At 45.7% G+C, this 14,116-nt stretch overlaps 1 protein-coding gene across 2 annotated transcripts in view; it reads left to right on the top strand.

Annotated features, from left to right (window-relative positions):
• LOC138246090 (TBC1 domain family member 24-like) overlaps window positions 1–14,116 on the top strand; it is a 67,568-nt gene that overhangs the window by 38,192 nt on the left and 15,260 nt on the right. For both annotated transcript variants that reach the window (XM_069200321.1, XM_069200323.1), the window contains exons 3-4: window positions 4,428–4,586; window positions 5,494–5,557. In XM_069200321.1, coding sequence (XP_069056422.1) covers window positions 4,428–4,586; window positions 5,494–5,557 — 223 coding nt within the window. The remainder of the gene's footprint in view (window positions 1–4,427; window positions 4,587–5,493; window positions 5,558–14,116) is intronic.

Below are 14,116 nucleotides of genomic sequence, written 5' to 3' on the forward strand. Positions count from 1 at the left end.
TGGAATCCTGTATTCAGTAGGACAGCTTAAAGCAGCAGAAAAGTCCTAGTACAGCAACAGCAGGCCTTGATAAGCAAGCAGGTAAGCAGGGTGGACTTCAAAGCTAAGCAGTCCTTCTCTCTGGCCAAGGGTCGAGAGATGATCGGAAGAGTTGGGTCTGAGGGTCCAGCTTTGAAGTGGGAGAAGCTTCTAGAGTCCTCCCCTACAGTGGTCTGGAATTTCCTTCCTCCGCTTGTCTGGGTAGACCAAAGACTATTGTGAAAACCCTTTGTTTGTGAGTGTGTTGAGGCAGAGCCTTCGTGATATGCAAGCATGGTAGTTGACAGCTCCTCTGTTCGCCCTGACAGAGATGTCCCATTCTGCCAACACCAATTAATTCCCCCTTTGCCTCACTAACTGGGAGTAATACACAACTGCCAACTGCACCTAGTCATGTGACTCAAGATACAATCTGCAGGCACCAAATGGTTAGGACAAGAAAATTCCAACTTTCTACAAGTGGCATTTCAGAATTGTGACTTAAAATCTAACTTTACCATTAAAGAGGGTCTTAAATTACAGCTCCTTAGTGACCAAACTCTGTATTCTAAATGTAATAATGTAACCCAATGTTATTCTACAGAAAGAGGTAAGCTTTGCAGTAGTGAAAAGGGATTTTTTCACTACCAAGACAAGCAAAAGTTAAAAATACATGTCCAACCTTTTTAAATACATTGCAACCTGTACAGGGGCTGTTTAGGGCCCACCATAGGGGTGACATATGTATTAAAAAGGAACGTTTAGGCCTGGCAAAAGGTTTCTTTTCCAAGGTCAAAATGGCAGTTTAAGACTGCACACACAGACTGCAATAGCAGGCCTGAGACATGTTAACAAGGGATTCTTAAGTGGGTGGCACAACAAGTGCTGCGGGCCAACCAGTAGCATTTAATCTGCAGGCTATGAGTACAGGTAGTACAAATTTACTAGGGAATTGAAGGTAAATTAAATGTATCATTTGGGTGTAAGCCAATTTTACCATGTTTTAGGGAGTAAACACAAGCACTTTAGCACTAGTTAGCGGGGGTAAAGTGCACAGAGACCTAACGCCAGCAAAAACGAATTCAGAAAAATAGGAGGGTGAAGGCAAAATGTTTGGGGAAAGGCCACCCTAAGGCTGACAGGCCTAACACAAGGCCTTCACCATGCACACAGCACCAAAGTGTTCCTGCAGCCAGTCTTCTGTATTGCTGTTTTCCATGGGTTTTTCTCCCCTGGAACTTACAGGAACCCTACCAGCAGTCTTGCTTTGACATCTCCACCTGAGATCACTAGAGCTTAGGTGCACCCAAGCTTGTTGTTTCTGTTTTGCCTAACGTTGCATCTGGTTCCCTCCTGTCATCAAGGGTCCTGCAAGTACTATGACAGCAGAAACGTTCTGTGGCTGCCAACTTTTCCAAGACTCGTCCTTTGCCCCCAAGCTACTAGGATACCAGTTGAGCTATTTCACCACAACCACCGTGCAACCCCGCCAGCTCTGCCATATGATTCCTTGCCAGCTTAAGGGGTGTAACATGACATGTGGTCCAAAAGAAAGTACTAACTACCGATAAGGTGGAATTTATCTCACTGTCTGACAAGAGAAAGCTGGGATACTGAGAAGTGTAATCTGTTCACTGTATAAGTGATTCATCTAGTGTTAAAGTTCAATTGAACCTCTTAATTTCTGGCCACTGAATGAGTGTAAACCTGCCAGGGGCACAACTTAGTAGAAGAAGAAAGTTAAATATCGGCTGAGGCAGCTGGGAAGCAAAAATTCTTAGCTGCAGCAGAGTGACTTTGCTATTGTTCATGTTTAGATGATAGGAGAAACTGAAGGAGAAAATAATGATCCAAGGGAGGGGGTCAGAGAGAAGAGAACCCAGTAGGAAGCCTTGGGGGATACAAACAGGTGGGGGGTTGGCCTTGAGACTGTAGAACACCGCCAGGAGATTAAGAGTGGTAAGGTTAAAGAAGACACATTTGGGAGTTTTGTGTGTGATGGTAAGGCAGATTTGTAAAAATGTGACGTAGAGTGTAAACAGTCAATTTGAAGCGCACTGAATGAATTCCAGGAATGGAGTGGACGAAAGGGCTAGCTTCCAGACACACTTAAGAGGTCACTCGAGCACCCAGTAATCCTTGGCAAGGAATGGGGAAGAAGATCATTCCCGACCACATTTCAGAACATCTGGTCAGTATGTATGGCAAAGACATGGTCTCCACCAGCCCAGAGCAGGTCTGAAGGCAGAGGCAGCACAGACCTCATTGTGCACCTGGACACAGTGGAGAAGCTTCAAGGATTCAGGGAAGCTCTGGTTGTGTTTACAGCAGTAAGGGCACCTGAAGTCCACCTCAATGTTTGGGTGGGTGAGTAATACGGCTAATTTACTTCTTGGTCTGAGATCAACTGGTATCAGGATAAGCCTCAATCTTTTGTGCTTGGAAAGTAAATGGGAACGTGTGCTAGAGCTTGATTGAATCCCATTGTGAATGACCCTCCTGATAACATGTAGAAACCCCTGCTGGTGGGCCCTCCTCCTGCTGAGCTCAGCATCTTTAGTACTTTCTTAGCAATAAAGCGTCAGTCGTGATGACTGTCACCTAGGACATATGCACGGATAGAGGAGCCTTGTTCTGAGGACTCTTGTGAATATCTGTTCGGATTACCAGCAGGACTGCAGCAGTAGTTTTCCTCATCTGGATCAGTGGCTATCCATGAACCTTTTGTCCAATGCCTGAATCTTCCCTCAAGAGTGGCTGGACTTTTTTGGCCTGCTGTGGTCTGCTTGCCACAGCACTCCATCTGCAGGGACGGCTATAGGTCATCTGCCTCCACAGCTGGCTTTATCCCTGTAGGAGGTAGCTGTGACTACACCTACCCTACCTGACCCACTTGTAGAGGTACAGCCGTGCAGACAACAAAGTAAAGTGGTTATGGATTCAAAAGCAAACGGTGCACACACCTGACACGTGACTGTAAATAGGTTGAGGCATAGTAAGTCTACTGATATGTGATCCGCTTGTGCAGGAGTAGAGGAGGGAGGCAGGAGAAGGAGAATCATTGGCTAAGAATTCAGAACTGCGTAGCAGGTGGCTGGTACCAATGCGGACAACCGTGCATCGTCAGCCTGCTCAAGACTGCTGCTATGGAAACCTTTAAGAACTTTTTTCACCCATCTGTACTTTGGGAACCAATTAAACCCAAGGTATCTAAGGGGGCTGAGAGGAATGGACTGTCAAGCTCTGAGCAGTGCCAAATGTGGGAGGAACTCAGTTCTGCTAACTGGTAGTTGACCTATCTGTTTGGGGGGGTTAGGGGTCATCCCTCTAGAGACATTGCATAACGATAGCTTATAAACTGTGACGTTGGAGGGGTACTGTACTCGACCTTGCTCTCATAATGCTTGAAATGTTTACTCCCTTTAAGTAGTAGTGAATGGTACAAGTGAACATATAGGGGGTTATTCTAACTTTGGAGGAGTGGTAATCCGTCCCAAAAGTGATGGTAAAGTGACGGATATACCACCAGCCGTATTACGAGTTCCATAGGATATAATGGACTCGTAATACGGCTGGTGGTAAATCCGTCACTTTTGGGACGGATTAACACCTCCTCCAAAGTTAGAATAACCCCCATAGTATTTTGGTCGAAATGCAATTAATCAAACTCAAATAGAATGAACCCTTTCAATTAATAAATACTGTAGTGCTGTTTTCCGTTCTTTTTGCTCCCCTTGCACTTATAGTTCCCTACCAGCAGTCTTGCAGTACATATACTGTGTGGTTGCCACCCGTAGTAAAACTGCACATCCTTGCACCCTTACCCATTTTAACTCATTCTACCTGGGGTTGGTTGTTTGTGGCTTTGGCGTTTTTCTGCATGCTATGAAACACTATACCTAGTATTCTGCCTACTGCCATCACCAATCTCACAGGACCTCATGCTGTATATAGGCACCAGGTTTGCAGGCCAGCTTGGTGGAAGTGTGTTCCTGGAGTGCTAGTGAACAAATAACTGTATTTTCACTTTGGGTCTGACACTGCATATGGTGGTATATCTTGCCTACAGGTGTATCCCAGGTACAGCGAACAAACCATTTATGTCAGTGGTCATTGTCAGATCTGTCAATTGCTCGCTCCTGGATCTCTGAAGCCCCAGATCCACTCAGGTATTAGCATCCACACACCACTGTGTGGAGATATCAGTCCATACTGCTCCCTTAGACCTGACCCTATCCATCCAGATTGAACTCTGCTCACATACCCTTTATTGGGCCGGTCTCTCCAACAGGGAACACAAGCAGAAAACTGCTGTTGATTGCCCATGGCTTACATATGACAACCACCTTCAACACAGTTTCTAAACATATAATTTCGAGTGCTCTCCTCTTCTCCCTCCTCTCGCACAGGCAACCAGCTCACATGTCAGTGGATATGCTGACCTTCAGCTCCACAGTCGTCACGGCACAGGAGATGCGCATCATCTGGTCCTGGATACCTGACCGCTTTGCGCTGTTGCCGCCTGTCCTGCTGTACTCCACCACTGACCACGGCTATAGCCTGCAGAGGTAAAAGTCTAACAAGTGACTGCGCAAATTAGGGAAAGGGGAGGATAATGTGACCCTGTGTGAGCTGTTTTTGAAAGCTTTAGGCCCTTAGAGTGTTTGGGCATCCACTGGGGTTTGCAGTTGAAAGTAGCTTGAAAGTTTGTCAGGGACCCCACATTTCCTTTGGACTTTTTTTCATTAGACAAAAGTAAATTTAATTGTGTACTGCTGTACATTTTGAACTGATGCACATGTGTCTCAAGTAATCTATTCTAAACCCCCTATGTTTGGAGCCAGGCTCTTGCAGAGTGTGCCAACTTGTAAGAGGATATTGCCGGTTCTCCACACCTTAGAAGTAAATCTGTTTTAGCACCACATTTGGTCCCCATCACCTAGGGCCAGACGTAAGAAATAAGTGGACGCAAACTTGGTTTCAAACTGTGCACTAACATTATTTTGTAAGGAAGTGTATTGCAGTGTCTATGAGTGGTCTTACTCTATGGGGGCTGGAGTAAATTTACTACGATTTTCTGATCTTAAGGCTGTAGTAACTTTTGAGGTGTGGTTTATGAGTATCAATTGTCTGACTCGTTGGTGAGTGTTTGTATTAGCATGTCCGTCCCCAAAGCCCTCCTTTCCCCTCCCTAAACCTCTCCTTAAATTTCCCTACCTGACTCCCATTTAATTGTAAATATTATACGTTTTCCATCCTCTCCCTCTAGTCTCTCCTACATTTGCTACAAAAAACCGTGCATGGAGATCTCTGACTCTCACATCTTTTCTGCGCAGATATCTCTGCAAATAGTTGTGTGAACAGCAATGTGTAGTACGTGGGTAGTACTACCTTACATACTACAAAAAGCAGCTTGTAAATGGACCTCTTGATATTTTGCTTACTTCTTGTTTTGTCCCTATTCTGCTGCCACAGGTTCTACTCCCATTGTGAAGGTTATGAGCCCACGGTACTGCTGATAAAAACGACAGCAGGGGAGGTGAGTATTGTCAAAACAAGTAGATGTGTTTTGTATGCAGACATCAAGTGGGCAGGCAGACTGTGGTCTGGACCCAACCGAGGCACTTATAAAAACACTTAAAACACAGATGCGTGAAGAAATGTTTTAAAGTGCCGGTCTGAGCGCGGTGGTAGAGGAGAGTGAATAAAAATAAACACACCTTACTGTCTGTCTCTCTGTCCGGAAGGTTTGTTCAGTTCGTTTTTATGTAAGTGAAGAAAGCCTTCTACTCATTGCCAGAGTAAAACAAATGGATGGGAATGGCTGCACAAATGGCAACAGTCGGGGAGGTGTGGGGGGCGGAAAAGGTACTGACGGGGAGGCTAATTCCTCCTTACACTCCGATAAGGTCAGGACCCTGGGGGCCCCTCTGTACCACAGGAGGTGCTGGCGGGGCCCGTGTTTCGCCCTAGGCATTTGTTTACATGATGGCTGGGAGGGAAGAGTGGTGGCACAGGTGTCCTTCACAAAGCAGCTGTACAAACATGTTTACCATTAGAGACGGTAGTTAGGAGGAACGTGAACACCTGCCGGGGACTAGTCCTGGACCCTGCAATGCAAAAGCAGGCCAAGCATTAGCCAGATCGAGTTAATGGCCAATCAAACTAGACCTTCATTTAAGTAGAGGTTTGACTTTCATTGCCACATGCATGTAGGTACAACAGGCACCCAAGGGAAGCTAACTGCACAGAGAGTCTGCACTGCATTCCCCCATAGGGACACTAACCTAACACACTGCCTCCCAGGCGTCCTAACCCACTACAATACATTATACCCGAGAGGCGCTTACACAATGTACTGCAACCCAGGGATGCTAACGCTTCTAGGGACATCCGAGATTCAGCTCCAGCGATGCCGCGCGGTAATACCAGGGTAAGCCACCGGGAGTGACTCATGACCGTATCTGAGTTGCTGACTTTACAATGGTGCTGTAGAAACATGGGGTCTGATGGCAATAAACCCGCAGAGCTGTGCGGTGTGCCTCCTTTCTTTTCCAGTCATGACACTCTATGCTTGAACGGAGGTCTCCACTTTTACTTTTCTTTAATTTGCACGTTTTTCTGTGTACATCCCTGGCTGTCTTCCACATGCGCCTTTCCAGTGTTGTCCCTTTTCCAGACAGCAGCTCGGTGTTGATGAGCTGGAAGAGAGATAATGAAAATCATATTTCGGACAAATACACTTATAATCTGTATGTGGAAAATCGGGAAATAACTAAGAACATAAATGGAAATTAAAAGCTTGTCTCCAAGCTTCTTTGCTGCTCTTCCTTACGAGACTGCTCTACGATGGTTTTAATGTTATTTACGAAGTTTCAGATCAGTCTATGAATAGCTGAACACATCGATTTATACATTACCACAAATCTTATGATGAAGGCTCTATATTTATCATGGCCCAAATATATTCATAAAATGAAAACACCCTCGGGGCCCATGGACAATGGCTACTATAAAGGACATATTTTACCCTGCATTAGTAGACCATGACACCTGTGGTCACACCACTGGCCTAATAAGAGATACGAGTGTTACAAACTTCTTGTGCCAGAATAGTATCTAGTGCTGGTGACAGAGATCAGGTTGAGAGGCGTAAAGCATACCCCTACAGCGAAGGGAGTGCCCCAACCCCTCAGGGGGCCACTGACCCTTCAAGAGGACTCTGCTCAGCCCAAGGCCAAACACAGTTTGTTTGTGGGATATGGGAATCTCCGAGGCCCCTCATCATATCCTGCAGTTGGGTCCCCATCATTTTGTATTACAGCACTGATCATGATGACTGTACCTCCTGAAGAAATGAACCTGCTACTGTCATGTCAGAGGAGTATAAAGGTCTCGTAGGTCCCCATGCTACAGATGCGGCAGAGGCCTGTGCTACGCCACTGCTATTTGTATTTCCCTAAAAGAACAGATTTTACAGTTTGACACACTATCATTTAGACTCAGGTTGGCGGCCAGCTGGTCCACCAGTTCAGTGGCTTGATCTTCAAGTCTCTGGGCTGAGGACTGTCTGCCAAATTTAGACTTCCACACCAGCAAGTCAGGAATTTCTGTACCTTCAGCAGAACTGCAACTGTGCGAGCTCCACAGACTAGCAACACAAAAGGATGATGGACGGAATGTTGAAACTTTTTTCAAACACTCACCCCCAGTCACAGATCTGGGTTTAATCCATCATTCTTTTGCTCACCATGCCACCCTAGTTTGGACCGTGCCATATTCAATGAGTCTTGACCTTGCTCCCCATGAGAACAGTCCAGCCCGAACTCCCAGGCCAGGACCTCCCTATTCCAAAAACAAGAATCCTGGGACCAGTTTCAGGGTATCACCCTTCATCAGCAAGGCTAGTTTCAATCCAGTGGCACAGTGAGCCCAGGACCCACGACTGGGCATACCTTGCCCACTTAAGGCAACTTTAGCAACACAAAAGGATGATGGTAGGAGTGTTGAAACTTTTCAAACACTCACCGCCAGTCACAGATCTGGGTTTAATCCATCGTTCTTTTGCTCGACATGCCACCCCAGTTTTAACACAGCAGTATTTAAATCAGTCTTGATCCTGTATCCCAGACGTGGGTCTCTTGCTTGCTGCACCACTGGATTCAAGCTAGCCTGGCTGATGAAGGGCGTGCTCTGAAACCGGTCCCAGGATGCTTGTTTCCTGTCCAGGAAGGACCTGGTCTGGATGTTCGAGCTGGACTGTTACCATGGGATGCTGGATCAAGACTGATTTGCATACGGCTGTGTTCAAACTGGGGTGGGATGTCGAGCAAAAGAACGATGGATTAAACCCAGAGCTGTGACTAGGGGTGAGTGTTTGAAAAGTTTCATCATCTGTCCATCATTTTATTTTGTGAAGCTTCACAGAATATACAGAATTTTCCAAAGCAGGCACCATGTTTGTCACACCAGCTTTTTTTTTTTTTCAATGTACACACACCCAAAGCAAGAGTTTTTCTATTGAAAACAAAAAATCCCTTATGAGTAGGATGTTTTCTTACTATATGTTGAGGGCTAGAGTTTGATTTCCCTGACACGGACTTCAATACCCTGGACAGAGACCATTTTTACTCAAAAGTGTACCATTCTTTGGAAGCCCCATGAATACCCACTCCTGCCATGGAGACTACATGACAGATGCCAGCACTTACTTTTCCTTTCTGATCTGTACAATCCTATAACTCTGCCATACTCCACATGTGCTTGTTTTTTAGTCTTGTGTGTTTTCAAACTCCTTGACCAATTCCCTTGCTTTTTTGATGCTGACATGTAGCCGACGTTGGATATTCATTAAAAAGTATCAATGCCTGCATCAGACAGGTAGAACTCAGGAGCTAAGTATCCAACAGGTCATTATTGGTGTGTTATTGACCGTTGCTTGATTGGAATTGGCGTTGTCATTTTTACATTGTTACCTTATTTCGTGTCAGACCGTGTGGATCCTTCAATTGTATATCAGCTGTCTCAGGCTATATCACCCAAAAGAACACTGTGAGAGGGGGTTCTGCATTCAAACTTATGAGTTCTTTCCCATGTAGGTTGTCCACCATGACATCTCGATTAAGGCCATTTGTTAACTTGGGTTAGAGGCAGCTGACTTGCATGTAACATCTCATGCCAAGCGAGCCAGTGCTTGAGATCGTGGTATATTTGGAATTGCAGCTAGGTTTCTCGTAACCTATAATATATCCTGGATGTTAGGTAATATACAACATTCAGTGCATTTCTCCTTACTAATGCATCATTTCATGAACGTATTTGGCATGCCACTTTCAGAAGTCATGACTAGTGTATTTCTGCCGGAATACTTTTTTTATGTCACACTAACCATTTTTCTGATGTTGACCTATTTTACACTCAACATGGTATAACATCGTAATTAGCACAAATGTCACAAACGTTGTACAGCTAAAGTCCTCAGGCCTGCAACAGCTCATGGCACACTGGTTCTAAACCTGCTTGACTCCCTTTGCCCACACTTCCCATGGCTGTGTTTGTGGATTCTGTGTGTAGGATTGGGAAGTGAAACACAACCTCCTGCTTCAGCACCTGGTATTTGTTGTTAAATGGAGTCCCACTGCTAGGCTGTCCCCTACTTTTTGTTCTTGTGCATGCTTCCCCACTGGATTACAGTGTCCTGTTAGCAAACAAAAAACAGTGGAAAAGAGATTTTCACCAAACATGTGAACTTGACAAGAAAACATGATTTTTAAAGCAATGCAAACTATGCAAATCACTCACATGAAAAGAAAAAGAGGGCTTTTTATGACAATTGCCTAGCATCTGCCTCGAAGCTTACAACAGAACAAAGCCTGGAAACTAATTAACGAACCACATACACCCACCACTCTAAAAAATGTTTGTATCACAATTGATATGCAATAAAATTGCTACCTTTTTCATTGGAGATAGCAAAAATCTGTTCAGAACGTGGCCAGTTGTAGAACTTAAGTTGTGTGATTGAGGGGGTGGCATAAGTGTCACTTCATCCATGCTTGCCCTTCTATAAAGTTGACTCTGCATGATTGCCCTGTAAATAATATTTAAACAAATAGCAGTAATATCCAGTCATATTATAACCAGTGCAGTTAATGCCTCACTGAATTCCAGGTTGTTTAAAGAGGGCAGTCATTCCCCTTTTGAAAAAAGCACAGGCCAGTTAATAAGAGGCTGCTCTCCAACTTGTCCTATTTCTCAAAATGTCTAGATTTAGCAGTAAGAAGTCAACTCTAGGCTTATCTTAAAACCCACGACATACTAGATGATCGGGCAGATTTTTTGCTCCCCCCACCGTACTGGGATGGTCACAGTGGGGAGCTGGGTTCTAGTTGCAGTACCCCCTCAACATTTATGGCCTTGTTTTTGATGCAAATTTGACTGGAGTGCTTGGGGTTCCTGCTAACCAGATCCCCAGTGCATGTGTTCCTTCTCCAAAACAAGACATCTGGTCACTTGATCCCCAAGTGTCCAGGCTCTTTAGCACCTCTAAGTCCCTAGTAAATGGTACCACTAGTACCTAAGGCATGGGTACTGAAGAAGGGCCCTAAGAGCTGCAGCACAACTTGTACCACCCTAAGGGACCCATCACCAACCTTATGCAGACTGCCATTGCATGATGTGTGACAGGGTGCTTCCAAAAAGTGAAAACACAACATGCACACACTGTGTGCCATGTCCCCTATGACACTGCCTGTAATATTTGTAATTCATGCCCACAGCACGCCTTACAGCCCTAAGGCAGGGTGCATAATATTACATGTGTGGGCATATCTGCAAGGGCAGATATGCCCCTGCTATGTCTTTGTCGATTCTTAGATATAGTACATGTGCTGTGAAGCCATTTTAAATACATGTGATGGACACTGGTCGATAAGAGTTCCCCAGCTATATGACGTCTTCACTGAAACTAAGGATGCTTGGTATCAAACATCTCCTATTAATAAACCCTCACTGATTCCAGTGATGGATATATTCATACATGCACCCAGAAGGCACCTTAAAGGTGCCCCCTGAAAACGTACCAACCACTGATGAGCTCACTGACCAGTTCTGGCCAGTCTGCCACTAACAGACAAGAATCTTACCCTTCCAGGGTGAGAGCCTTTGCTCTCTGAGGTCAGACACAAACGCCTGTTAGGGCTGGTGTGTGGAACACCCCTCCCCACAGGATGACCTGCATTCCAAGGCAGGGAGCTTTAAAGAATCCCACTGCCTTTGGTATGCAGACCTGGTCTTCCTCGGAGGAAGATGCCAACCCCCGTGCCCAAGGGCCCATCTGGCATCTGGACAAACGGGAAAATTAGCTATGCAGGAGGAGTGTTACGTTTCTAGGCTGGGCACAGTTCTACGGTGGCCTGCTTGAAGTGGACACGACTTAGGAAATTCCATCATCTTGGAACTCTGGACAGGGTGATGCCCACTCCCCACAGGAAGTGGTAATTTAGGAGGTGTAGTGACCCCAACGGTAAGTAGCCTATTGGCTACTACCCTTCACTACCGTTAACGCCACCTAAATTGAGTGTTCAGGGGACCCCCTCATACCAGGAAAACAGATCTTCGCTGGACACAAAAGGAGAGGACTAGAGGCCTGCTGGACTTGAGAACCGAGGAGCACGACTGACTTGGTGCCAACCCTGCCAGCCTGCCTGCTGCATCCGACCCTCGAGGAGTAACTGACCTGTCCTGCTGCTGCAGCCTCCAAAAAACTGTGAGAGCTGCCAGTGCTTCGCAAATCATCAGAAAGAACTCCCTTGAGGTAGAGGAGCTGCTCGCCTGCATCTGCAGGCACCCAAGAAAGAACTGTGAGGGCCGGGACCACCAAAAACCTGACACCAGACATCATCCCGGCACCCAAGTCGCCTAGCCGAGCTGAAGTGGGCCAACAGTGTCAGTGTGGTTCCCAAACCCTCCAGAGACGAAGCCCACAATGAGTTTGTCCACTGTGGACTTTGAGACAGTGTCTGCAGCCTGTTTTTGTAGACCCCCATTGCAACCCCGAGTGTCCACGAGACAGAAGCCCGACCCCTGAGGACACCTCTGCACCCGTTCCCCCCTGGATCAAGGAGAAGAGAACCAAGGCTGTCACAACCTTTCCCAGCTTTGTGAGACCTAAGCCCACTTGTTGGCTTGGTCATACTGGACCCCCAGTCCACAACTGCAGATGGTTTCTGTGCACCCCAGAAGACACCACTGCCCCCGCACCCTACAGCCGGAGGAGAAGTGGACCAATGGACCCCAGGTGCCCGAGGACCCAAAGAGTCAAGCCCTCTGTAAGTTCCCCTGGACTGGCCTTCCAGTCCATTCCTGCAGCAACTTTGTGACCGGACCATTCCCCATTGAAGTGAATAGGCACCCAACACTGTAACACACCTCTGCACCCGGACACCCCATAGTCTCCCGAGGTGACCTGCTGGTGTGGCTTTGGACCCTGTCCCATACTCACCTTAAGTCATGGAGAATAGTCCCTTAACTTGCTGTAAAGAGCCCTAATGCAGTACATGTTTTCCCCCATAAGATAACATTACCGCACCCAAAAATTGCACTGTCAACTTTTTAAAACTGTAAAATTTCTATCTCAAAAAGTACTCACCTGATTCAGGTGAACCTGGTATCAAAAGTTATATAAAAGTACTTGTTCATTTTATAAATCAGTGTTGAATTTCTTTGAGTGTGTGTTTCCCTTACTGTATGAGTGTGTGCCTTACATGCTTAGCACCACCCTCTGATATGCCTAACTGCTCAACTACACTACTCAAAAAGATAGCATTAGGGATGCCATTTGTGCCTCTGTGATACCTTTGGGAATTGCTTGGACTCTGCACAGTGTACCTCATTTTGCTCCACTGTATAAAGAGCCAGTTTCCCACAGTCAATAAGATGATTTTAGTATGTCAATAGATGCAGGCAGTGTTGTGCCCCTAGTTCTATTAGATATGTGAGTGGCAATTCTGTTTACTTCAGAACACCATCAATCATATGAGATTGCACAACAGACTGAAAGTGTGGAATTAGAGACTATCTTGGCCTGGTTGATTCGTTTTTATCAGACAGAAATGAAGCAGCAAGTTTTTGACTTGTACATCTCAGTTAGGTGCAGCGCCCACCCCCGCCATAACACAGCATTATTCAGAACTTAAGGCTAGATATCCACACAGTCTAGAAACACTGGGGTGGCTTATGAGGCAACTATTTATAAAGAGAAGCGAAAAGGTTAGGCAGAGGTCCCAGCAGGGGCGGCTCCTCCGCTAGGGCGTAGGAGCGTCATCCACCCACCCCTCTCTCCCACCAGGTCAGCAGCAGCAGCTGAAAAACTTTTATAGTAAAAACATAATAACTCAGTTTATTATGTTTTTACTATAAAAGTGGGCTGGGCCACGGGCGTTACAGCGAAGGACTATAAATATCTAATTGCCGGTCATCCTGCTCACTTAGTAGGTATTTTTCTAGTATCCTCGTTACCCTCGGATATTTGAGTTTGTCTCTAAATGTCTTAGTGTTATGTGTTTTTACCTGCAGTTCACATGCCAGTGATTTCTTTTTGCAGTAATCGTCCTGCCGTAAGATAGTCCATCGGTAATGCTGTCTTTGTCTGAACTCTTCATTACTCAAGCATGAAATTCTCAGTTTTTTATTTGTATCAGCAGATGTTTCTTTGCCAATTTTCAGACTTCTTAATTCTCCTTAACTCTGTTTTGTACTACCTACGTCAATTTCAAAATTAACAAAAACAGTCCCAGTTCTTAGTCAAACTGTTCTTGAGACCTAAAACATTACTGCATGTTTATTTTAATGGACTGCGCATATGAAAGGCGTATGGTGGTTTCAGGCCAGCTGTAGGTGTCAAATCATTCAACCACCGCCCAGAAACCACTATCTCAATTCGGTGTTGACCAGTATTGGTCTAACCACCCATGAGCCCCCTAATGTAATGGATTCCGAATTTGAAATAACCTTACTCCTGTGATTATAGAGAAAGGCCGAGAGAGGGGCAGGTCGAGAGGGTAAACAGCATATTTCCCAACATGCCTCAGCAACTAGA

Source organism: Pleurodeles waltl, chromosome 7 (genome assembly GCF_031143425.1).
Source record: "Pleurodeles waltl isolate 20211129_DDA chromosome 7, aPleWal1.hap1.20221129, whole genome shotgun sequence".
NCBI classification, from domain to species: Eukaryota; Metazoa; Chordata; class Amphibia; order Caudata; family Salamandridae; genus Pleurodeles; species Pleurodeles waltl.